Here is a 26,391-nt window from a genome sequence, read left to right as displayed (position 1 = left end):
AAGTTCAGTGAATAGCATTGTAAATTGTTTTATTGGTTCCATGTTGGACAAGATTTGAGGTTTGTGAAATTCCTTGAAGATTTAAAGTTACATATTTCCTAAGTCCTTGTATTTCTGTTTTCTATTCTTCATTTCTATTCTTTCTATTCTTCTGCATTTCATTGCAGAAATTTTAAGCTCATTTTCTGCCTTTGCAAATGCTAAAAACAGCATGTTACCTGTTGAGAGCAAAGAGTTTTATTCCTGGAACAAGTATGCTGAATGTAGAGAGTGGGAGTTTTGCACAGAGATGCACGCTTCTACCAACATACCAGAGTTATCTGCGGGAGGAATTACCTCTAGGGACAGAAGTGGAACCACTCATGCAGCTTCTGGAGAAAGTTCCATAGCTACATACATGCTTATGACTATTTGATAAAACAGAGGACCTTCATTTGTCTTTACTGTCTACAGGGTCTTGGGCAGCAGTTTTCACTTTTTTCCCTTCTATTTTGTTTTTATAATTCTTAATTACATCTTTGTTGTAAATCTCCACAAATTCACTGAGAGTTTTAGTCTTGACTTGGCTTTTATTGTTCAGGTCTGTCTTCCTTATATCCTCCAGCCATCTCTGTAACCATTATGCTGTTTTCTTGTCTTATTGGCTTGTATTTCATTTTCTGAAAAAATCATTTTTCATTTTTTTGAGTTTTTTTATGTCCATTGTATGTTAAGGATTTCCTTCAAGCAGTTTTTTTATGAAGACTTAGGATTTGAATTGTTAGATCTTGAAATATCTCAGGGTTTTCAGTGCTATACAGTAAGGCTTCCTTTAAATTGATTTTAACAGCTTCCGAGTTGATTTAAAGACTGGGAGCAAGTTTCTGATTTGCTCAAGCCAGCTTCAGGATTAAAAAGACATACTGACTTTTTCCTGTCTTGGCTTTAAAATTGTCATCTATTCTGTTAAGTCTGTTTGTGTTTTCAGTGCTTGATGAAGTGACTCATCACTTGCATGCCACTTTACAAATTCCTTGTAGAGATGTTTATGATGAGTACCTTTCTCAAATATAAGCTATTTTTATTCTTGTATTAGTCTGCTTAATGTTCATCTGACTTTCTGGTGTGGTTATGTGTAGTGGAAATGTATATGTGTATCAGGATAAATCCTTCATATTCTTTTATGTGTACATGTATGTGCCTGTAGTACTCTGTGTGTGTGTGTGTGTGTGTGTGTGTGTGTGTGTGTGTGTGTGTGTGTCTGGGCAAGGCAAGGCAGCATCATAACTCCAGGGAAAATGGAGGAGGTGACTGCGAGTCACCCATTTACTCACTGGCATATGCTCTGGGAAACCTGCATTTTGTGGTTTTGTAGTGCACTTGCTTTTTAGACAAGGCAGGCAAGAAGGCAGGCATCCCCTTCTCATTAACAAATTTATCACTTACAACCCTTATGTAAAACAAACCTAGTGTCAGCTCCAAAATGAAGAGCTGCATTGGAAATCACACCTAACTACAACAGGTGCTGAGTTGGCAGTTTCACAGAAGATTGTGAAATTTGATCGCACAATGGGAAATAGAGCCACTCCTTGAGGGCAATATCTGGAAACATAATGGGGAACCACCCTTCAAAGGTGATCTGTGTAATAATGGGGCTTAGAAACACTTTCTACCTGCTTTGCTTAGAAAATTATGAACATTTTTAATAGTGTTGCTGGTTTTTTGCACAAGCACACTATATTTAGCTATACTTCAACTAGTCCTGCCCTCAGACATACCCAAGGCCATAAACTGCCCCGTGTCTACTTGCCACTAATATCATTTCAAGTTGGAATCTATTAATGAGTTTTCCGTTCTCTTTATGTCCTGGTATCATTGTTAGCTTCTCTTCTCTGTCTGTAGATTACTGCCCTGCCTTTCACCTGTCTCCTTCTGGAAGCTGGGGATTTGAATACCCTTCAAGTATCTTTTGCTGCAGCCATTTTATGGTAAGTCTCTAACCTTTATATACTCATATATGCTAATGAACATGGAACACCCAGCATTACTGCATTGGCCCCATGACACTCCGTGCTACTTGATGTCTTTCTTCTTGAGATTGCCATAAAGATTGCACCTGTGCTCCTGCATGTACTTATGCACACCACAGCCTCTGAATAATGTAGAGTAATAGAAAAGACTTCAAAGAATCATAACACAGTTTTAAAGGGCTGGAAGGAGAGGATGATGGGAAATGTTATAAGAATTCAGCATTTCCTGCTTAGCTAAGCAGTAATTTAGAAGGACATGTAAACTATGTGCAAGTATTTCAAAGAAAACAAAAAGCAAACAAAAGCTATGCACACTGCCTTGATGCTGGAGACAAAGAGCAAGGATGGGAGAGGTTTGCAGCAAATATTCTGCTTGGGTCTGTCATTTTGTTAGGCTTTCAGACACAAGATGAGCAGGGTAATGAAAATATTTAGACAGACTTGGATATTGTTTGATAGAGGTAAATGCAAAGGGAAAGCAGGTGAGTGGGTTAGCAGTTATCTGAGTAAGTCCTTACATGAATGAGGTCAATTGCTCAGGAATTCTGATATTTTTTAGATCAAATGTACAATACACTTTGTCCTAGGCTACCATTAATTAGGAGAGAAAAAGGAAGGAGAAGGATTTTGAAGAGTTTGCATGCTGTTTTAGAGTGAAATTGACTCATAACATCACTTACGTTAAACCAGTGATGGTTAAGTATGATTTTAGTAATGCAATAGACTCTGTGCAAAAACTTAGGCAGGCAACAACAAAACAAGTGATTTAACTTGAAGTTCAATGATACATATTGTCTAACTGTTCTGTTAGAACCCAACCTTATCTATTGGAATTATGTGCTTGATTTCCAAAGTGTCTTTGGAAATTCAGATGCTGATAGACATCCAAAAATTCCTGTGTCTTTGTCAGTTTGGTCATTAGGAATTTATGTGCTACTGAAAATCAGTTCCTGCAGAATAGGGATTAAACACTTAACTGTGTTAGGGGCTTTTGAAAAGATAAGTCTTGGTATTGAAAATCCAAGTAATTGAGAGTCCAAGAAAATAACGCTCTCGATAATAAAGTAATTATTATTTTAATGTTAACAGAAATATTGACTTTGCTAACTTATCTGATTACTGTGAGTTATTTAAAGAAGGACATGGACAAGCAGTTGAAACATGGAAGACAGAAGTACAAGTAGTGATATTTTAAAAGAAAAAAATCTCCATAACACAGGGATTACATAAAAATCTTTAATTCAATTATACATACTTTAGGACACAAGAATTCCCCCATTCCCAAGAGAGTATTACTATTCCTATCATGACCTTGCAGGCTGTAATCTTACATAAATAACAATAGGACATACGTTCTAGGAAGAAAATGTCTTTTACATTCAAAACATAGCGAACTGTAAATAAATATATTGCAAAGTAATAGAATGGCCTGACACTATTTGATTTGTCTATAATCATATAATACATGCCTTAGTATGAATGCCCATATAATATACAACAATCTTATATACATTTTGAACATATACACAGAAGCCTGTATATTCACAGAGAGGTAAATATTAGTATTAGTTTTGATGATACAAGCATGAAAACAGGCACGTAGAGTCTCTCTTCTCCCTTTTACTTACACACCTCTTTCTTCTTTCTCACTCATTGCAGATTTTGGGTTTTAGAAGCAGAGCTTGAAAGACGATGGCTGTAGGTAGAACTTGGGGAAAATTTACCACTGCTACATGAGAGACAAAATCTAAAGGTATCTGTAACAGCTGAAAAGCAAAAGGCTGCCTCAGCTTTCTGCTGGGGTAACAAAATTGCTTACTAAAACAGAACCATTAGGCAATTTTATTGCTGTTATCAACAGAGTGATTTTGCTTGTAGGTGGCATGCCCTTTTCCACAGAATGGCCCGTCTCAACCAGTGCTTGTATAGATGATAGTCTTGCTCACATTGCAGTTCTATCAAACAGAATTGTTGGTTCCTTTGTCTTTCCATATTACTGGCATGAACTTGTCCCATTTGCCCAAGCTGGGAAGGTTTGCAATTGGAACAAGGATGCAGCCCAGGTGTTGATGCTTAGAGTTATTGTCAGAACTCCTAGGATGTTCAGTACAAATCCAGCTCTGGCCTAGAATTATAAAGAAGAAGGGTCATTAGTTGAACTGATTATTTCCTTCCTTCCCTGCTGATTAGCGTTGATTGTATGGATAGCTTTTCTGTCTTGCCTCTTTGGCCTTTATGCACAACTCCAACAGAAAATCTGCTATATCGAGTCCTATGAGGTGCCTTGAAAAGGCAGTATATTTCTGTGTTCCCCTGTTTGTGCAAGAGTGGAATTTTCCTCCATTTGAATTTAGGAATTTCAGAGCCTATTTATTCTTCTCAGACACTTTCATTTGGCATGACCTAGAATCAGATGTTTAGTGTTAGCATCCTATTTTTTTTTTTTACCTTCAGAAAGTCTAAGTAATTTTAATCAAATTACATTTCACCTGGTTTTCTTCTCAAAATATAATTTGTATTAGGGGAAACTGAGTTTTCCTTGGATAGAACTCTTATGTTAGAAGTCCTGAATTTCTTTTCATCTACGTATGGAGGACTTTCTCTTCTGATCTGGCATTTATCTCTAATGTTACTTTGGTTTTCTTCTGGATCAATGATAAATTAGGAAAACTATCAAGAGACATGGCATTCTTCTTTCTTTTCCATATTGAGAGAGGGTGTCAGGGCAGCCTAGAGAGCTGTACAAGATTTTGCCCTAATCCCTGCAGAAGAATTGTACAGAATGGCAGGATGATAGGACTCTTTTGGCCATCCCTATGATCTGCATTTGGGCTTTTGGAACAGTTACACGTTGCCATTTCTCATTGACAGCAAGGTCCTATTGGAACATCTTCAAGAGGCCTTTCTTGGATGTTTTCTAAAAGCTCAGTAGCATATTCATAAGGCTCTGAGTACATGTTAGAGTCAGAGTGACCCTTTATTAATTCACACATGTATGTTCTTCTTTTCTATTGACTTTAGCAGAGTACAGTCAGTTTTCTAACATTCTTTCAAGAAGAACCAATATTAAAAAAGGGAAGGTCAAAAACTAGTGATGAAAACTCTGAAAAGAAACATGCTTTTGCTCACCATATCTATAACCTTGAGTTGTCCATATGAGAAGACAATAGCATTAGGAGGAGTGGCCACTGGGAGCATGAACGCCAATGATGCAGAAAGTGTACAGGGCAGCATGACATAGAGTGGATTGAGGCAGATCGCTTGAGCCTGTGCAGGAAGGAGAGCAAAGATGATGTTGGTTGATATACAAAAATGCGTAGAGATCTCCCAAGGGAAGACTGTCTTTGTCCATGTTGGAAACTCCATTCTTTCACAAATATGAGTGGCTGTAGCCACTCATATTTTGGTTCTGCTTTAAAAACTTCTGCTCAATGTCTTTATGCAGCAAAAGCAAGAACTGCTTTTGTGGTCAGTGCTTTGTGTTCCTGATTGTGGAACCTGATCACTGCTGCAGTAGAGATTAATAATAATGGTTGTATTCAACTCTAAAACCAGGAAAGCAAATGTAAAATGACTTCAGACTAGTTAAGAACAAAATTAAATTATCGGTGGAACTAGGATAGCCCAAAATTTGAAGATGAGTGGATAAGTTTACAAGTTAGTTGGAGTCAGTGGCCTATGCAAAAAGATTTTGTTGTAGCTTATTCAGATTCTATCTGGAACCAGGATTTCACACTGCAGAAATATGTCTACCCCAGCAACAGCAGTCTTCTGTGGAAATGCAAAAGTCTGAATTAGGTCATAGAGACTGATCTTTACAGAGACTTCTGGAAGGTTAGTGGTTGGAGTGAAGTACAGTAATGCAATGTGGCAGGGAAGCAAATGCTGCTGCTGCCTCTATCCAGAATAAATAGAAAAAAGCAAGTACAGCTGGCAGTGACCTCATGAGGTTGTTTAGGCCAGAAGGCAAAGTCTAATAGGCCGGTGAATTTAATCCCTTTACTTTTTACCAACATTGATTTTAGAAAGGTTGAACTAAACATATAGTGTATGCAAATATATATGCATATACATATATATATATTTGTATATTTTAAATCTTGTCTCCTAATCAAATACATGAACCAGTGCTTGGCCTTGTCAGCTAGTTAGTTTGTACAATTGGAGCAGAGTTGAAAGCTGATCTTATGAAATATTTTGAAACACTGGAACTTACCATTGAAGCCAGAATAGGGAGAAAGAGGGTAGTAGTGGCTACATTGCTGGTGCACTCAGTGAAAGTGGCAATGAGGAGACACAACAGGAAAGCAATAGCTGGATGAGGGATGTTCTGCAGAGGAGTCAATTTGTCACCTAGCCATGCAGACAGACCAGATTCCTGTTAGGGAAGAAGAGGAAGAGGTCTGTCAAGATAGTAGGCTGGAGAACAAATTCCCACATCACTGTCCAGTTACATTTCCCTTACCAGTTCCACCCTCTGTTCTTTTACAAGTTCTTATACAAACTGCTTTCTACAGAAAAACACGTAGAGGCTTTGTTTACAGACACAATAATTCAGTAGGTCAAATAAAAATCAACATACGTTCCATTCCAGAGCCTTTGAAAGAAAAAGATACCGTGTTTACAATACTTTATTGATAATGAATAGTTATTTCTTCAGGCCATTAGTTGTTCATGGACTTTTTTAAAATCTAAACTAAGATCTTTGAACTCACTTTCTAAAATACCTACATATATCCTAGGATATATTCTAGCTATTAATGTAGTTTCATCACAGCTGAGTCTGAGATCTTCATCAATTATCTGAAGCTCTTCTTTACTTTCATCTTTTTCAGAGGCTGGAAAATACCAGTATCTTCCCTATTATTCAGGGCTGTAATTTGGGCATCATTTTTATTCAGGTCTTTCTCTCAAGAGGATATATCTTTACTGTGTCCGTCTTGCTTCTTCATGCACTATGGCTTAACTTTTCTTACTGTTTTTGCAAACACCATTCCTCTCCATGTCCTCCTTATTTAATGTCTCGACTACTGCAGCCTGTCTTTTCTAACACTGAAAAGTGCTGTCTCATAGGAGTGTTGGAATCTATCTTCAAAGGACTAGTCTAATTCTATGTCCTACTGCAGGGTTGGCTCTACCTAAATTATTCCTGACAGATGTTTTTCTAACCTGTAGTTAAAAATCTCCAAAGATTTCAAAATTTCCCCAAATTATTTATTCAAGTGCTTAACTATTTTTGCAGTTGAAATATTTTCCTAATGCTTAACCTAAATCTCCTTTACTGCAGTGTAAACCCTTTAGCGCTTGTCCTAGCCACAATGAGAATAGAAAAAAGTATACTGTCTTCCGTTTTGACACAGCCTTTTATGCATTTGATGACTTTTTAGAATGAATTAATGTAATTTCTTGAATCTTTCATTTTCCCAACATTTTCTTCCAGACCCATGATCATTCTTGTTCCTCTCCTCGAAAGTTTATTCATATAGTCCACATATCGTTGAAGAATGATATCCAGAACTTAATATATTAAAGTACCTGAGGACTTACTAGTCCTGAGTGAAAGGATTTAATTTTACATGTCTTATATATGATGCTCCTACCTATAGTTTCCAGATGCTTGCTTTTTTCCTCCGTAGTGGTATAAAAATATTGGCCTGAGTTAATTTTATGAGCAGCTTTATAACCTATCTGCTCATTTCCACATCTTGTATTTGTGGTACTTGATTATTCCTACCTGTTTCCTATATTGAGTTGCATCCTTGTTTTCTGTTTTATAGTAACACTTTTACAGGTCCTAGTGATCTTTGAATTCTAAACTAGTATTCCCAGGTGCTTGAAGCCTCTTCCAATTTGATTATTGTTTGCAGATTTAATAAATATATTGTCTGTTCCATCATCTAAGTCATTACTGAAAAATAATTTGTAGCACTGGACTCCTCGCAGATGCCTGCAGAAGTATATCGGTACATCCTTCAGTCTGACAGCCTGGCATTCTTATCTACTCCTTAAGATTTTCTAGCTAGCTGTGCATCTGTCTTATAGTAGTTTAATTTAAATCATATTTCCATAAACAGTGTATGTTTGAAATAGTTTGGAAATCCATCCTGGGCACATTAACACCTCATGTTTGCCATATCGATTAAGTTTTGTTGAATAGAATCTGTAATGCATTGGGGTATTTTCTTAATCATCCACTTTTTTAGAAACATAGTTAATTATGCTGCCTTGACTGGTTGGTAGGCAACAATGATTTGTTCTTCTAACCGCAGCACTCCTCCTAAGAGTGGCGAAGTCTGTCTTACTGCCACTGGCTGCCGAAATGCTCATTTGGTGCTACCAGTGTGCCCTCTTCTGTTCTAGAAGAGCGCACACAAAAAGTAAGATGGAAAGTGTGCAGTAATCAGCTTATCAGGTAAACGGAAGAATGTTACCTCACTGCCTTTGGCTAAGGCAAAGCCACCTCCCAGCAGAAAAACAATGTTCCATGGCATTTTCTGATGAACTGTTTTCCAGTCCAGGAGAGCTGAAGGTACTGGAATCTTTGGTTTGCTGTCTAAAATCCAAAAAGATTTTGTAAGCCCTATTACATTCTTCACAGAAAAGAGAACTTGTGAGTGGGAAGTGATTTTAGTCTGAACATTGGGAAAAACTTTCTGTCAGCAAGATCAACTAGATTACGAAATTATCTCCTAAAGGAAATGATGGGAGCCTCAGCAACAAAGATTTTAAAACTTGACTTGCAAAAATTCTAATGAATAATATGTTGTTGCTCCAAGAGGCATAGCAAAGTGAACTAAATGTATGAGTGGATTAATATGGAAACATATCCTCAGAACTGTATGTGTTTCTGTTAAGTCACCTATTCTTTCCTGAAGAATCCAGCTTCAGAACCTTTAGTGTACTAATCTCTGGAGCACTGCTTGGATAAGAGTTCTTCACTTAGTGCAGTTACAAGAAACAGAGATGTGATATATGTCTTGCCTAGCCTAAAGCATGTAGCCATAACTATGCAGGAAGTGCAGTTTGAAATCTTGTTTAATGTTTGAAATTTCCTTTGTAAATCTAAAATGTAAGGAAACTTCCTGTGTTCCTGTTCTGACACTTGAGTTTTGATGCCTTCAGTAAACTTACTTGTTTGTTGTTTGTGTCTACCACTGGTATGGGAGAAAGATGTAGGAATCTCAGCAGGGATGATGAACAGCAAAATTGAAATGAAGACGACAACTGTAGCATCCGTGACAAAGCTGTAATAGGTCAGTCAGAAAATTAGTCTAATAGTGTTTTAGATGCATAGGGAACTGAAAGAACAGGGTAGCACAATAATAAGTGAAAGTTTTGCATGTAAACTTGGTATGATGGTAGAGAAAAGCTTGTTCACAGACTAGGTAGTAGTAAGGCCATCTGGGAATACAGATGAAATATGATTTGGGAAGTCAGGCTACACTTTATATTTCTAGGATTTCCTGCTTTATTTTTGCTCGAAATTAGGAGGAAAAGTGGTAATACCTTGTACCATTTTTGTTGAAGAGAGTAGTTGCCCAGCCTGGCATGAAACCAGGGTCTCTAGTAAACCACAGCAGTACCAGTAGTATGAAGAGGACCAAAACTATTATCTCTGCAAATTTCATTGAGCCCAACTTCTTGTACTCATCCTTGATAATGCCATAAGCCCGTCGCTCCTTAGCCTTTTCAGAGGCATTCGCAGAACAACCAAAATTCTTCTGAAAACTAGAAAGAAAATGGACAAGAGATATCAGAGAAATTTGCCAGATATCTTCAGATTCAAGAATCCAAATTCTGTAACTCAGCCATATTGCCATATATATATGTGTGTGTGTGTGTGTGTGTATATATATATATATATATATATATATATAAAAATTATCATAGCATCAACAGCCATAGGTGTGGATAGTAACTGCATTGTACTACATGCTATCAAGATGAATGAAAAGAAGCTTCCTGCCCCCAAAAGCTCATGATCTAAATGTAAAAAGTTGCACTATCTGGACACAGATGGGAAATGATGATGCTAGTGTGACTGACAGGGCAATATGATCACCAGTGAGTAAACAGTTGCCAAGTCTTTTTAATTACAGAAAATGAGAATTTTTAAAGAGGAATTTGAAGAATAAGAAGGTGCTTTTGCAGATGTTTATAGAGCTCTTTCCAGTTAGAGAAAAAGAGGTTGGCGATAACATAAAACTGATAGTCTAAGTATTAAACAGGTAGGTAATGCAAACTGGTCATACGGGCTGATTAGAGTTGGGAACTGGCACAATATTAATCCTGTGGGTCTGTAGCAACTCTCCTCATAACGGTATTTACTGGCTATATGTAGAAATCAATTAATGGAGTGTTGTCATTCCTGGTTTGAAGCACAACAAATTTTTTTGGACGTGAAAGAAATGCTGCAGAATAGGTTATATTTAGTTAAAGCTTCTATTTCCGCTTAGCACAAAAGAGGTAGCCTGGAATATATTTATCTGGGATTTGATCAGGTTCCCTGGAGAAAAAGTTGCAGCATTTTAACAGGTACTTAGTATGCAGTTCTGCTACTGTCTGTTGTAGATGAGTGCTTTTTTTTACTTGCTGTCTGACTTTTAAGCACAAGTTCAATAATAAAAGTATCAATTATGTTATAATATGTAATGAATACTTAATAACAGAAGAATCAGCTGTGTTACAGTTTGTAAAGGGTACTTACTTAAAGCCCAAGAACAATATCTGCAGCCAAATCCAGGACAAAAACAGCAACAGGACCATGGTGGGAAAAGCAAAGGAGAACCAAGAGGCAAAGGTGATCACATTGCCGTTATTAGGAAAGAGCCTGTAAAATGCAGATGGCTGTCAGCATCCAAAATTCTGCAGTTTCTTCTGTATTTAATTGATGATTCAGAAAAGGGGAGGTACTATGCAGCCCACTAAGGAAGAGAAGATAACTTCCCTGCAGAGTTACCAAATTGATATTTTCCTCCTCTGTGTTGGCTAGAAGTCAGCTGTAGCACAAAGATGCAGCTAGTGAGTATGAAATCCCAAATTCAACCAGACTTACTCATCAACCTGCCCTTTCAGTACTAGATTCGGTGTCGTCCCAGTCAGAGTTGCAATCCCACCAATACTGGCTGAGTAACAAATACAAAGGGACATTCCCTTGCAGAATTTCTTGTGATTCTCCTCCAGAAGTTTTTCATTTTTCTGTTTCTTATCTTCCTCAACTGTCATAACATGACTATCACCTAGGTCCAAAGATATGAAAAAAAGGTTACAGAAGCTAGATTGGATAGGAAGAGATCTTGTGCCTGTGTAATGCAGGACAACAAGACTAGGACACAATAGACTCAAAGGTGATGGTTCTAAATTTACTTATTTTAGGGCTGACACTGTTAATTCTTTGATGTTAAGTCCATTTTCTTTGGTTGTCCTGTCCTGAGGTTTTTTCAGAAAAACATATTTCTAAAAATAGAAGCACACAAGGCTGAAATGTGTGATAATGTACAAATATCCTGCTGACACTCCTCAGTGAATTAGGGCAATATCTGAACTGCACACGGGAAGAGAGAGAGAAAAGAATTCAGGAAGGTGCAACAGAGTCGTAGGAGTTGGAATCAAGGTAACTCATTGTGTACCAGCATCTGACTAAGGGCACTGTGGTTTACAGTCAGAAATACCTGAGCAAGCTCAAAGATGGGAAGAGGGAAAGACAACAGATAAAGAGATACTTTTGCATGGTTGTATATCTTTGGGTTAGAGTTGTCATTATAATCTTTATCTAACCTTCCAGCATAAAACAGGCCAGGAAATTTCCCTCAGGAATTCCTGATTATCTGATAATTTACACAGTAGATTACAGTTGAGCTAACATAAGTATATAGGGAAATATGAAGCCTAATGTAAGGACTTCAACTAACAGAGAATTTATACATTCTGTTGTTTTATTGATTACTTATTCATATTTGCAATCTATTTCTAACTTCAGCCAGGTCAGTAGATTTTGCTATGCTTTTGTCTGATTCATGGAAGAGCATCATAAATGCTGTGTTACATAGTCAGAATGCCTTAGGTACATTCCTCTTTTAGAATTTAGAAGCAATTTTAATGACAGTGAAGAAGGCATGAGGTCACCCTCCATTATCCCAATGAGAAAAACACCCATAACCCATTCACCTTTTTGCTTGGTCACTTTGGAGCTATCTGGTTTAGTTGATTCTTCCTGCAGTTCAAAGCCTTTATTGATGTTTTCAGACACTTGCTCAGCTGGACTAGACTCTAGTTCTGACTTGTGCAACTGATCCAACACTGCTTGTGCTATTGGCACCATCATGGCAGTGGTGGCAGTGTTGCTGATCCACATCGAAAGGAAGGCAGTCACAATCATGAAACCCATGAGAAGTCTGAAATAAAGAGGTTTGAAAAGCCAGTTCAGAACTCAGAAGTGCAATGCCTTTTTTTATTACAAAGTTTTGGTTACAAATGTTAGGCTTGGAAAATGCTTAACAATTAAGATCCAGGACCTCCTTTTACCCTAGTCTGCTTTAAATAACTCAAGCAATGGAAATTTCTTAATGTGAAAGACACAGCCAGATTTAAGCTACATTTTTCTTTTTGTAATTTCAACCAATTGTGTTTTCACATTCTTATGACTAGGAAAGTAGGAGCTGGTATCCTAGAGCAAACAGTTTATTTAGCCAGTATCCTGTTTATTCTACAAGCTTCAGAAGAAGACATACCATCTCAATAATACATATTAATATATTTTGAAGAGGAATTGCAAACTGAGTTTGATCCCAAGTGGCAATCAGTTTAAACCATAAGGAAGATGGTCATTTTTAGATGATTTTATCTAACCTCTATCATTTAAGATTGTCTTCTGAGTCATATAAAAATCTAATCCTTGTTTCAGTATTGCTGTTATTTGTCTCAAAATTATTCTCTAGATGTGATGTAGATTATACATTATATCCAAAGAGCTTTATCTTGTATGCATTTTTATTCTTTTGCTTTGTAATTTCCTTTGTTATTCTCTCTTCTCATGATCTGAGACAAGTTAAATAACCTCTGCATAGCTTAAGCTTCTCATTTGGTAAATATTTGTTGCTTCCAAAACAAGCATCCCCATATTTTCTCTTCTCTTTGCAATCAGTATAACACTTAGAAAGTTTATGTTTTCTAAGGTTGAGATAAAGCCTTTCCTGATTGTTTAAAGCTGTGCTGCTGGCCAGGCTTAATGCCCTTGTCTCTTCAGAATCAACTGTCTTGGTTCCTATTTCTTAACCTAAAGCAATTTGAAACTCAAAAAAGAGGCACCAGGTCTGCAACACATCAAAGGATCCCAATTCCTTAGGTTTGCAGGCACTATCTAACTCACTTGGACTTTAGAAAAGCAGTTTTAGGATATGATTTGTAGATTCACATAGGAGACTGCAGGCAGCCCATGTCCTTTACCCCACAGCATTTTCATGGCTGTTACTCACAGGGCTGGTCTGACACCAATGATTAGCAAGACCTGCAAAGCAATGCGCTTATGTAGATTCCAGTTCTCAACAGCAATGGCCACCAGCAGTCCCCCAATGAAAAGCATATTGGTATCCTTCAAATATTCCCTGCAGACCTGTAATATGGAACAAGGGAAAGAAAACAATGCTAAGAAGAAGCCAAGGTTTAGAGAGAAGGCATTTTCTGAAGGAGGATCTTGTCCCAAAGGCATTTGCACGAGTAACTATGGATTGCATCTGAACAATGAACTTGCTTTGATTTCAGATTAGCAGCTCCACCCAGAGGTCATCCTAGACACGTGCAAGTTTTCTGTACCATGGAGAGTACAGACAATTCCCTGTGTAACAATAGTGCAATTTTCTCCTCTTTGCACCACACTCTGGAAGACACCCTGGCCAGTAAGTACATAGGCAGACAAGGAATGGATGTCTTACTGTTGTGGAATCCATGATACTCATTAGTGGGAACAGCACGACAGGAAAGAAAGCCGTGACAGCCAATGGCAAAGCTTCTGTGCACCAAAACAGTGCCATCAATATGATAACGTAAGCACATCGGGCTTCCTGAAAGAAAGAGAGTACAGGCTTTCAGAACAGACCGTACGTCTCACTTAGGCTTTGAGAAGGCAACAGCCCATGATTAAATCCCCTCATCGCCTGATGAAGGATTTTGGTAAAAGGCTGTTTGCTACCCTCTTTCTCTCCCTTCTGTCCCTACACGTGCAGATCCTGATCAAACGACAAAGTATTCAATAATCTTGTCAGAATTGCGAGGAAAAGATAGGGGTTGCACTGCTTTCAAGTGATTTATTTTGTGATAGAGCCTTCAATGAGGAAAGACAAGAAACTCAGAAACAAATGGATGACTTTGAACCCTTTGTGATAAGGAATTGGCAGTTCTTGCATAGACTTCTTGATTTTGCTGATGGAGGTATTTTCTTTTTGATTTATTTCTGTCTGTAATGATCAAGTTGTAGAAAAAGTCATTGACCCAGTCAAGGTTTCTCCACCTTTTTCTTTGCAATTTTCATGACATTGCCCAGATGAACCCCAGCTGTTTTCAACAGCCTAGATTCCTTGTACTGTAAATACTTTTACCTATTTTTCATCAGATTTTTAGACTCGCTGACAAACTAACTGGTCACAGGTCGGTTTCAGCTTCCATTCACTTTGAGTTGCTTCTTTAAGCAAAGTATGATTCCATATTTCATGTACTCTTTTTTTTTAGAAAACATTGATTTACTTCTGCTTTGGAGAGCAGCTCCAATTTTTGTATATAAATATTTAACTCAGTACCAGAACTAGAAGGATTCTTTCACATGGCTGGGCTGATAAAGAAAGCAAGAAAAAGTAATATTGCAGAGTACAGTGTCTCCTTCGTTCTGAGACTAGCACAATGATGGGAGCCAGCACTGGCCAGGGCAAGGGATTTACAGGAAAAAAGTGATTGTGTGGTCTTGGATCAAGGATGCCCCCTGAAATATACTGGACAATACAAATGAAAGTGTACTGATTCTTCTTGAGAAAGCAATGAAGAAAAAGAGAGAGAAAGTGTAATGGCTAGATTACAGAGGATTAAGCCAAGGAGCCAAAATAGAAGCCAGCAGGATCAAACTTGTGATGCTTTAGAACATACTCAGAACTTCTGAGTATGGCACGGAAGTTACAGAGCTGGTGAAGGGAAAGGATGAGCAGGGGAGCTGAGTAGTCTGGAGGAAAGAAGATATAGGTGGTAAATTACCAGAGCAGCACTATTGGAGAAGTAAAGCTAAAAGAGATTTCTGAAGAGAGAAAAAGATGCATTTTTGAGCCTGATTTTTAATGGAAGCAATAGAAACCTTAATTAAATATCCCATCAAGGACTGAATGTAATTTCCCTTTTTGGTGATCCTTTTTTTCTCATTCTTTGTTATCAAGAGAAGCCAATGGGTTCTTCCTGAGAGACCCTGCCAGGGCTTTGGGACACATATTGTATGCCCAGGGCTATTCTTTTCCAGCCTACTGTGAGCAGACTCACAGCAAAAGCTGGGATAGGACTTTTCACCAGGTCAGTGGTCCTGTCAGTCAGTTTCTCATTCCTCTGCCTTTAGATGAAATCTTTAGTGTTGTCTGCTCTTGTTTATTCTAGTCTCCAGTGTTATGTCATTATAGGACAGGTTAATTGCTCAACAGAACAGATGTGTAAAATTTCTACCTGTAAGTTGTCTGCTTATAACCCTGCATGCTGAAGCTTTCCCTGCCCAGCAATACCACTGTGTACAATTCTAACACCAGAAGGCTTCTTACAGACTCCAAGGGAAAAACAGTACCCAGGACCTTTTAAATCTTTCTGCTGTAGCTGACTGCATAGAAAGCGGAGAGTCATTTTCAAGCAGGAACTGAAACAAGACTGCCAAATTATTCCACAGGCAATACCAAAGACCTGTTGCGTGGTAATAATGACTTGAGCAAGTAGATTTGAACTTAGTGGCCTCAGGAAAAAAAAATCTTGCTCTGTTTCTTGCTACTTTAGAACTCTTCTGATTCAGCTCTCTTTTAACTTCAGTAAGTTAACTTCTTTTGCCTATGAGAAGTTAACTAGCAAAAAATTACTTTTTTGTTTTTCTTTTCAGTAAGCTTTTAAGTGATAGTTTAAGCTGTTTTATTTGCATAGCGATGGAATAGGAGGACATGCCTCATCAGTTACCACATTTCACCTCAAGGCAGTGCTGCTCTGTCTTTCTTGCTTGCAGTCCTCTGGTCATAGCTCAAAAGACTCTGAAAATACTCAGATAAAGAGCTGTGGGTAAGAAGGGGCTTTGGGACAGGCTGCACAAAAAGACAAGAAACAAGAGCTAGTGGATTCAAGAATGAACCTTGGGGAAGGAGACAAGAAACTGGGAGTTAGTAGGGATCAGGGGGCAGGCAGGCAGGCAAAGAAACCAGAGGAAAGACCTAGGACTTGATATCCAAAGAGCAGTGACAAGAGAAGGAGACTGGGACTAGCTATTTAATGGTACTGGGGCTGGAATAAGAGACCCGAAGAGCAGAGACTAGAGCTGTCTGCATGAAGAGATTGGGCGTGGGAGAAAATGAGCCAGGGTGAAGGATAATCAGAATGTTGGCACTCTGCCTGCTCTCGGTCCTGTATTTCAATGATCAGTGTCTTAGTAGTTCCTGCTCTCGTACCCCAAGTTTTTATAGTTTACTTTTTCTCCGAAGGAATTATAAGCAAGGCATCTTCAAAAACTTGACATTTTAAATTTTAAATCATTGTTTAGAAAGATTATAACAGAAATATGCTAAAGAAAAGAGTGAAATACATCCTATTTTTTCCTTATTTTTTAGGATGACTTGTCTATTTGACCTAGAAAAATGTCTCTTCTATCTGGCAACAACAATGACAAAAAATTAGAAGAGGGTGTGGGTTGGATATTTTTAGAAAATCAGAAGGGGGGTTAAAATTGAGCCTAACACTGCAACTTAGATGCACAGGTATGAGCTTCAGCATATCAAGTATTTTGCTAAATCAGTTAGATGTGAAGCAAAAGGTACAAAATCACATATGTCATTGTGCATGCTTCTAAAATATGCAGTCACAGATATATCTGTTTATCCTTCTAGGTCCTTTTGCTTTTAGGCCTCCCTACTATCAGTAGTCAAAGAGGGTCTACTCAGAGAAAAGGCTGTTCAAGCAACAAATGATGGAACTGCCTCTGAGAAGGAACTGATGTGTTCTCTTCAGTTCTGCCACTTAAAAGGAGCAATTCTAAGGAGAGATATGGCTCTCAAATCCAATTTTAGAAGTTCTTACCTGGGTAGGAACAGCCAGAGGCAGAGGAAGAAGCAAAAGAGGTGTTAGGACAGCAACCAGATAATTCCTGTAGGCTACAATCACTCGCCACACACCAGCCATGGTGCTGGAGCTAGCCCAGTGCTGAAAGGCCCTGAGGTCTGTTTTTAGAGACTATATAAATACTCTGAAATATTAAACATTGACCTCTAGAAGTTGGGTGTTGTTTTTGGAACTGTAATCAGAGAAAGAAGGAAGAGAACAAAGAAGGGAGGGGACAGCAAAAGAGTGGCAAACCAGGAACTTTCTTAAGACAGTCTTCTGATGCTTGGTAAATCCAGGAGAGAATTAACTCCTTGTTGTCCGTGCTGTCTGTTTTATTAAACACAGACAGGCAACCGTAACCATCCTGAAATATCCTGCATCAAAACCTGTGTTCAAACTTTTATTCTTAGGAATCTTATCTAATGAATATTAAAGTTTTGGTATTTAATAGTGCTTTCTTTGAATAGATATAGTTATTCCTCCCATAGAAAGAGAAACTGCTCCCTCTATGATCAGTTCAAGTTTGTTTTAAAAATGCATAGAATTAAAAAAGAAACACATCCACATATATAGCACTCAAATACGAAGATGAGGAACATCTACACACAGCTTTCGTAGTATCCACTGACAAATTCTTTTGGCAGCAAAATCCACTAGGGCAGAGCTCTGTCACCAGATGCCCCATCACATCCCCATTCAGAAATGGACTTACAGTCCTAACCATCCGAGAGCAGGGGCACCCATGTCCTTGCAGGCCAAAGACCACCCTTATAATAGTTCTGTTTTCTTCTACTCTATTTTGAGAGAAATAGGGGAAATGTTAAGGTCTGATCAGAAATCAGTTCCTCCCACATGATAGTTGTTTATGTTATAAGAAAGATTTAGGGCCAAAGAGAGAAACCAATAACTCTTTCTACCTTATATCTGATTATATCTGGGTTGGCTGGGAAAGACTTAGCTACATTGCAGCACTCTGCAGTCATTGTTGGTTTTTTTCACCTTTCTGATCTTACAGGTTTTTGAGCACAGCCTTGGTGGGTTTCAGGGTCTTAAAATAAAAATAAAAAGTGAGGTTTTTGGGAAATTACCAGTAATTGCTGTCCCAGTTCCAACAGGCTTTCAAGATGCAAGCAGTGAATTACCTGAATCTGCAGACACGCAGGAGAGGAACTGAAGTTCTGCTTTGCTGAACTGCATTGCTGCATTTCACATGTGGTCTACAAAATGAGTGAACTGTGCTTGAGCAGACATCAGTAAGTAACCTGTTAGAGCTACGAGACTATTTCTGAGAACTTGCTGATAGTAATCTGTAACAGATTCTTTTTCCAGAGTTTTAATTACTCAAAATTGCTGTTTGCAATGTAAAAACAATCATTTCATTTATACTAAGGTAATTTCATTTCTTAACCTGAGTGAGAGATGCTGAAAATGTGAGTGCACTGGATATGGGAAGGGAGGTTTGAGAACAACAGAAATTTAAGTTAAATTCTGCACAGGAATTAAGTTGGTAAAAGCCCTAAATCAGGGCATAATTTGAGGAATACAGAGGGACATTAATACCAAATTAACAGTAGCAATTTTTTTTAACCATTTCGTAGATGTATTGTCTCAACATCAGTTAGGATCAATGACAGTGCTCCTGACCTGGAACACAGACCGGTCTGCAACTGGACTGGGATTTTGCTCAGGCTCGCCTGTGCTCAATGATGTCGGTGGTGGGTGGGTGGGCAACAGAGGTGCTTTAATCAGGTTTTATTCTCTCTCAGTCCTACAACTGGTCCTGTTCCTGGTTTAATTCAGACAAGTAGGCCACAATTCCTTATGGTTTTGAAAAGAGAGCCAGAGCAGCCAATGTACAAAGTAGGTGCATGGGAATGATTGTGGGATCTCCTCCATCAGGAATCTTCAAATACAAAAAGTGCTGCCAGGTTCAATTAAAGTGGGGTTTCAGTTGCCAGAGCTGCAACTCACAGCTGTGTTGCATGCTTCATTCAGACATATTGCTCATGAGAAACAGCATTGTGTTAAATAACTGCTAATCCTAAACTTTAGCATTTCACCCTTGGTACAAAAAGAATAAGAAGGAGTTTTCAGATGAATTATATTCCCCACATTTTTGCATTCACTTAATGTTGAATTAGTGTCTGAAAAGGTGCAGTGACAAAATCAGCCAACGGCAAAGTCATTTTTCTACTTTATACTCTTGTGTCCTAAGGTTGCAATCAAAATCTAAAAGGAAACCTCTTCATCTTCACATCACTATAGCATTAAGGTTGGCCTCTAGCTGCACTCGTCTATGCAATAGAAGTAACTATGCAAAGGTCCTCAGCTAACAAATTACTGCTGTTCTTTGGAAGCAACACATCCACAGTGATTTTGTTTCCACTGCCATTTGGGTCCTGTTACTCTCAGAGCTGCTATAAATGAGTCCTGTAGGTCTGCTACTGCAAAATGAATGGTTTATGTCTTCAGCGGGATTTGTTTAGAGCTTCACCTGTATCCCATTAACATTCCCTCAGTGGTGTCAATGGAGTGATGCCAATTTACATTAATTTGGAACTGCTCCATTTTATACAAACTGGTTAATCTAATACTCCGAAGTGTGCTCTTTGAATTTAAAGAACAACTTGGTTTTTGTCTACGGAACTGCTGTTTGAGGCAGACCAAACCTTAATAACGCAGCCAAACCCTCTTGTATGTTAAAGTTTGTAAGTTATTTTGTCTTTAAAAAAGAAATATTTTCTAATGTGCTGCAGATTAATAGAAGTGATTACTACAATAACATTTTTCAGCTTCTAGTGCTTTTAAAATGTTGATTATAATTGTTCCTTTGTTTGGTGATAAAAAAAATCAGGTTTTAAGTTTAAATTACTTTTATTATCCATAGGTAACACAAACAGGGTTGCAAGTTACATACTTGGCAGTGATACAGCAGCAAGCCCCGAGCCCCGTACAGTGAAACTGAAGCATGAACCTTCCCCTCGTTCCGCAGCAGAAGAAGCTACACGGAGGTACAGAAGATGCAGCGGCTCTGTCTAGGCTATTGCGGATGTTATCTGCGGTGCAGCAGCTCCTACGTTTTGTTTTTGTGTGGGGGCTCCTGGGGGGTTCCCCGCTCCGGGAGGGGGCCACGGCCTGGCGGAGGCCGGGTGGGCCGGCGGCGGCGGGGCGGAGCGGGGCGCTGGGGCTGGGGTTGGCCCGGGCCCGGGCGGAGCCTGCGCTCCTCCGCCTGCCCGCCGCCATGGCCGCCCCGCCGCAGCCCCCCCCGCCGCCGCCGCCGCCGCCCCCGGCCGCCGCCGCCCCCCCGCCGCCGGCCGCCCCCCCGCCCGCCGGCCGCTGCCGCCGGCTGCCCGCCGTCGAGCCGCTCCTCTTCCTGGCCACCGTGGCCCTCAGCCTCCAGGGCCCGCTCGCCACCCAGTACCTCTGGGACCGGCTGGGCGCCGACCTCGGCTACAGCGGCCTCAACGCCAGCGGCGCCGCCGGCTGCGGGAACGGCAGCGGGAACGGCAGCAGCGGCGCCGACGCCCCGCGGCAGGTGGGAGCCGGGTGGCAAACCGGGCGCGGGGAGCGGGGGGCCCCGGCGCTCCGGGGAGGGGAGCGTGCTGCTGCCTTCCCCAGCGGTTCTTCGGGCTGCCCGAGGAGCTCTGCTGAGGGCAGGACCCCCTGGGGAAGCAGATCAGCCTGCCTTAGCAGCACCCCATGCAGGGCCTCATGCGTGCGTGTTTTTCTTTTAGGAAGTGGAGGCCTTAGTCTCCCACTGGAACCTTTATATCAATCTGGGAGGCTTCTTCGTTGGTCTCTTCTCCGTGACTCTCTTTGGGCCATGGAGCGACAGCATAGGTCGCCGTCCAGTGCTTGTCCTGCCTGCAGTAGGTATGGCCTTGCAAGCGGCCATCTATCTTCTCGTCATGTACCTGCGGTTGCACGTTGGCTATTTTCTCCTTGGACGCATTTTGTGTGGCCTCATGGGAGACTACAACCTGATCCTGGCTAGCTGCTTCGCCTATGTGGCCGACACCAGCGACAAACGCGCACGTACGTTTCGCGTAGCCATTCTCGAGGCCTGCCTTGGCATAGCAGGCATGTTAGCCAGCATTGGTGGTGGCCAGTGGCGCAAAGCGCAGGGGTACATCAACCCCTTTTGGCTAGTGTTTGCTGCCAGTCTTGCTGCTGCTCTCTATGCTGTTTTCTGTCTTCAGGAATCAGTGAAGCAGCGGAAACCAGCCAAGCTGTTCACTCTCAGTCATTATATGGCTGTGTACAGGCTATACACAACTCCAGAACACCAGAGCTCCAGGCAGAAGCTTGCACTCTACTCCGTGGCTTTCTTTCTTATTGTCACTGTACACTTTGGAACCAGGGACCTCTATGTTTTGTATGAACTTGGCTCCCCTCTCTGCTGGGCCTCTGATCTCATCGGGTATGGTTCAGCAGCTAGTTACCTGGCTTACCTGAGCAGCCTGGCAGGGCTGCGGGCGCTGCAACTGTGCCTTGAAGACACCTGGGTGGCAGAGATAGGACTGATCTCCAATATTTCCGGACTGGTTGTGATTTCTCTTGCTGCTACAACACCACTGATGTTTACAGGTGATGCTGAATTCTTAGATCCCTATACCTCAGGGTCTTAGCTTAGAGATACCATAATATGCAAGAGAGCAGTGTGCTCTTGGGAGAACAATCAGGTGGAAGAAGTTCTGCCTCTGTTTCAGCCCATGTACCCACAAAACTATGACTTGCCAACAGCAAAGTTGGCCAAACACTGAATTTGAAACTGCAACCATATAGTTCCTCCAATGTTAGTTTTTCAAAAAGCCATACAGATAAGGCATAACTCTGCATGCAGAGGCTAAAGAACCATTGTGAAAAGCAGGAGGGTGAATTGGGACTAAAAGGTAGCCGAGAGAAGCAGTCTGGAGCTATAAATTTATGGAATTGACTTTGGAGGCTTTGTTTAAGTCAATACAGCTTCAGCTGAGCTTTCCCTAATGTGTCATATCTTGCTCACAGGTTATGGGATTCTGTTCCTTTCCATGGCAGCCACCCCAGTCATCAGAGCCAAACTCTCCAAGCTGGTGAATGAGACAGAACAGGGTAAGGAATTAGCCAGTATGTTTAAGCCAGGTCCTGAAACACTGTCCTCTTGGAACATTGAAACCAAACTGCTTTGAGAGGTCAAGACTTCTCTAGCTCCTTTGGACTCCTTTTATGCCCATGCCTGCACTCTCAGGCCCTGGGTGACACTTTAATTTGTCAGAATAATTGTCAGTTTTCACTACTGTAGATTTGCTGCATTTTCAAGATGAGGGCAAGAAAAAGCGAGATGAAAAGTATTGCATTCAAGCTCGGGAATGGATCATCCCCTGGCCTGTTGGTTTCCAAAACTTTCACGAGGAGCAAGAGTTAAAATGGATTATATAACATGCAGAAAATAGTGATTTCCCTCAGCATGACTCTTCTCTGTAGATCAGTAACAGTGGGTAGAAACTCAGTGTTGTTAGAGAGTTATATCATTGACCATGGTGAAAGATCATGGATAACCCCCAGTAATTTGTTTGAAGAGCTTGCACTTGCTGTTAAAGTCTGCCTCGGAATACCTCTGCAGGGAGAGAGAGGGAAGGAGGGATTTGAGAGGGGAAGTGACTTTGCAGAACTGTTTCTTGTATTAGAATGAAGGTGGCATACACCTGATACCTTGTTTATGATGCTAATCCTGTAAAAGGTAGTCTTCTGCTGTACTTAATGTTTAACAAGCGATAAGATGTGCTTGGCAATAAACAGATATAGATAGCCTCTTCTAAGGCATTTACAATCCAGTTGATACATAATGTCCCTGGTCAGTGCTGGTGGTACAAATTCTGGAGGTCAGTGAGGTAGTCTGGCCTACAGAGAAGCTGAGCATGGCATTTTTGGCCTGCTTGGCCAGGTGCAGTATGCCTGACCTCTGCTCACAGCTCTTGCCTCCCCACACTTGACAGTGAAGACACCAGTTTTATGATCAGAAATGCAAGCACTTCAGAAAGATTCAGGGAATCCCATTGAAGGAGATAAGGTGGTAAGGACATTTCAGCTGATGATTCCCAGGCGGGGCTGTCTTATCATTAACCTCTTTTATGTCTTTTCCAGGTGCGCTCTTTGCTTCTGTTGCCTGTGTGGAAGGGCTGTGTTCACTTGTGGCTGCAGGAGTGTTCAACTCACTCTATCCTGCCAGCCTGCACTTCATGAGGGGATTCCCCTTTCTCTTTGGGGCTCTGATTCTTCTTATTCCAGCAGCTATTATTGGGTAATTTGCTTCCTATTTCTAAACTCTGCTAGAGGACCTCTGAACTGTAATATAAAAACTGTTATTTATTCTTCATAGGACAGGAGTTCACAATAGATTTTTAGGGTGTGTTTTCAGTTGGGCTTATGGGAGGGAGTTTAGTGCCCTGGTAAGTGAAGGTGCAAGTCCATTTCTTCTAGCATCTGAGTCATAGGGATAAACCTACAGCCAAGTAATGTAACTGCCTACATTGAGAGTGTTTCAAAGTCTCATTCCACCCCTAGAATTGAATTCAGACTCTGGAGTTGAATGTGTGTACTGCCCGTAAAACTCTGCATGGAAAGCAGCATCTCAAAGGGGTGATGCGAAAAAGTTGCATGCTGAGAGTAGTGTGAATCTGAGGCTGCTGTCACCATAGTGCCCTGGGAGTGACACAAATGTACTTTTGGTTTGGAAGAGATGGAATTATCTTAGCATAAATCTCTCTTCCTGTAGTTACCTTACTAAAAAGCAAAAGTAGTGTCATGATAGAAAATGAATTCCCTGGTTAGTTCTGGGAGAGAGGATGTGTGGAGACTGTGGTAGAAGTGCAACTCCTGGCAGGGTCATTTCTTTTCTGTTACTGTGAAACTAAAACTCGCTTTGTGCAGAGAAGTTCCAGTGTGCCTTTTTAGGTTCTAACTCTGTTCTTTCTTTCTTAGGTGGATAGAAGTCTGGGACTCAAAGCTTGAATACAGTCACTTCTCACGTTCTTCCCTGTCACTTGCAGACAGCTGAACAGTGACATAGCAACAACAGATTGGCTGGCTCAGCAGCATCCATCTCAGGACTGTTATGTGTTCTTCCCTTGGAGAACAGATCAGTGTGTGAGGGACACCTTGGTTGTCCTTGCTAATTTTTAAATGCCAAGTAGTTGGAAATCATGGCACTCCAGTAGGAACTTGATTTGCAGGTGCGAATGCCTCCTCACTGTTCTGTTGATTCATCTGTCAGAGAAAACCCAAGAGACTCAGACTCAAATCTAATCAAGAATAAAAACTATTGTTGGCTATTTGCAAGGCCAGTTAGTGATTTCTTTCTTATTTTTTTTTCTTTTTGGGAGGTTTTTGCGCCATGCTTTTAGTGATGGGAGAGAATGCAATTCTCACTTAACTGCCAAGCATGTTCCCCTCTGAGTACTGCAGCGTGCAGCAGATCAGCTGTTGGTGTGGGTGAGACTTGTAGAGCAGAACTGAAGCAGACAGATAGCCCAGTGGTGTGCTGCCAAGGAAAGAGATCTGTGTTCCAAATCAGTGTGTTGTGAATAAAAGAATCTCATGAATGTCGTAGGCCATGCTAGGCTCCTGCAAAAATCCTTATGATAAGCAGTAGTTTTTCACAGGAGTGCTATTGTTGCCACTGTTTAGTAAACCGGTTTTAGTTTCACGAGTAAGAGGGGTCCTCCATGGCATCTAATGCATGAAAGTGCTTGTAATTGCAAGTGCTAGTGGCACGTCCTGTTTGTTCATGTGCAACTCCACCCAGGATTTCAAAGGTTCTTATGAGAAGTAAGAGCTCAGGTGAGAATACTAAGGGACAAGCTGGTACCTTAACTGACAGTGGCCAAAACTGACGAAGTTAAGGATAAAATTGACAAAATTGGGCCCCTTACTTAAGGGACCACCTTTGAGAAGTGTGCACTAGAAGGCCTGTGAAACCGCTGCTGTGTTTGTGGTAGAGGCAGAAGCAGTCCTTTCTTATTGGTAGACTGTGTTGTTGGGATGAGCTGGTGTGGGGTATCTTTAGAGGTGAAATTTTACATTTTAGGGGGCATGATTTTGGGTCTGGGACCTCTCTTGGGCTGACCTCAGGATAGGTTGATGCCAGCAAGCCACTTATGTAGCTGTTTGCCCAAACCCCAATGTTCCTATTATTCCTAATTGTTCTTTTAAAAGCATTAAGCATTGCCTCAATCATGTTTTCTTCAAACTATAATAAACCAACAGTTCTGATGATAAACATTGTACACAGTGTTCAGAGATGTAGACAATAATGTCCTTATTGTGAAATTGCTTAGCAGACATGTTACTTCCAGAATTAATAAAATCTCCATTTTCTTTTATGGCTCATAAAAAGGATAGCTTTTGTGGTACAGCTATTTGTGATTTGTCCTTGCCTCATTCAGTGCTTATCTCTCCATTATTTTCATGCTTCACTCTTTAATTAAGACTTTGCAGTAAAGAAGCAACAGCAGGAAGTTATCTGCTGTGTGGGGAATTAATATGTCAGAGCCCCAAGTCAGGAGGAATGCAGTTTTGGGACTTGCAAGCAGCTATAACCTGCTTTTCCTGAATACCAGAGTAAAGCTTGCTGCAGTGCTTCATCTGTAACCCATCCTTAAATACACAGTAAATGTGAAATGCTGATATACAGCTTTGTTCCCTGTTCGTTAGGAGTTTGTTGATAAGAGCAGGAGAGTTTGGGAGTGAGGAGACGGAAGATGGAGAAGTAGGGAGGTTTTAAGAACTTGGTGTTATGCCACTTGATCCTTGTAGCTATGCCAGTGGACATAACTCAAGCAGAACTTACTTGTGTGATTCAAAGGCTAAGCCCAGAATTAGCCTGCAGCCAGAACAGGGCATGCTGTGAGTGTTGCGTTAGATGTTTGTGGCTGAACCGGTTGTCAAGTAAATCTCTTCACCAGCAGAGTCCATGGTTTTCAATGCTACCAGCTGCTAAACACTGTGCAGTGGAGTGAAACTGTTGTGTACCGGCTCTACTTTCCTGTTTATTTGTCACTGTGCTTGCAAAGGAGAAGTTCAATAGGAACTA

The 26,391-nt window shown here is 40.5% G+C and overlaps 2 protein-coding genes and 1 long non-coding RNA gene across 3 annotated transcripts; 2 read left to right on the top strand and 1 right to left on the bottom strand.

Annotated features, from left to right (window-relative positions):
* Positions 1-1,882: 1,882 nt before the first annotated feature.
* On the top strand, positions 1,883-20,544 carry LOC106484320 (uncharacterized). The gene is made up of 3 exons (XR_001292548.2): positions 1,883-1,967; positions 18,428-18,574; positions 20,209-20,544. It is a non-coding gene; the product is annotated as an uncharacterized lncRNA (long non-coding RNA).
* SLC13A2 (solute carrier family 13 member 2) lies at positions 3,772-17,399 on the bottom strand. Its single transcript, XM_067309498.1, has 12 exons — positions 17,298-17,399; positions 13,940-14,068; positions 13,484-13,620; positions 12,177-12,403; positions 11,065-11,248; positions 10,717-10,839; positions 9,516-9,737; positions 9,141-9,253; positions 8,441-8,562; positions 6,226-6,387; positions 5,139-5,276; positions 3,772-4,134 (listed from the first exon to the last, which is right to left on the bottom strand). Exons 1-12 carry the CDS (start codon positions 17,397-17,399, stop codon positions 4,003-4,005), a joined length of 1,791 nt encoding a protein of 596 aa, XP_067165599.1. The 3' UTR covers positions 3,772-4,002.
* An 18-nt stretch (positions 20,545-20,562) lies between the features above and the next one.
* On the top strand, positions 20,563-25,674 carry SLC46A1 (solute carrier family 46 member 1). The gene is made up of 5 exons (XM_067309935.1): positions 20,563-20,856; positions 21,056-21,908; positions 22,329-22,412; positions 23,445-23,601; positions 24,282-25,674. Exons 1-5 carry the CDS (start codon positions 20,563-20,565, stop codon positions 24,355-24,357), a joined length of 1,464 nt encoding a protein of 487 aa, XP_067166036.1. The 3' UTR covers positions 24,358-25,674.
* Positions 25,675-26,391: the final 717 nt, after the last annotated feature.

This window comes from Apteryx mantelli, chromosome 22, assembly GCF_036417845.1.
Source record: "Apteryx mantelli isolate bAptMan1 chromosome 22, bAptMan1.hap1, whole genome shotgun sequence".
Taxonomy (NCBI): Eukaryota; Metazoa; Chordata; class Aves; order Apterygiformes; family Apterygidae; genus Apteryx; species Apteryx mantelli.
Note: the sequence above shows the minus strand (reverse complement) of the source record. Positions and strands in the feature narration are given on the sequence as shown.

Coding starts and splice junctions, on each gene's coding strand:
- SLC13A2 (XM_067309498.1), bottom strand. CDS start 17,399: ATGGCTGGTGTGTGGCGAGTGATTGTAGCCTACAGGAATTATCTGGTT. Junction 8,563..9,140: donor TAGACACAAACAACAAACAA/GTAAGTTTACTG, acceptor TTTGGATTTTAG/ACAGCAAACCAAAGATTCCA. Junction 4,135..5,138: donor AACTCAAGGTTATAGATATG/GTGAGCAAAAGC, acceptor TTATAATTCTAG/GCCAGAGCTGGATTTGTACT.
- SLC46A1 (XM_067309935.1), top strand. CDS start 20,563: ATGGCCGCCCCGCCGCAGCCCCCCCCGCCGCCGCCGCCGCCGCCCCCG. Junction 21,909..22,328: donor AACACCACTGATGTTTACAG/GTGATGCTGAAT, acceptor TCTTGCTCACAG/GTTATGGGATTCTGTTCCTT. Junction 23,602..24,281: donor ATTCCAGCAGCTATTATTGG/GTAATTTGCTTC, acceptor TTTCTTTCTTAG/GTGGATAGAAGTCTGGGACT.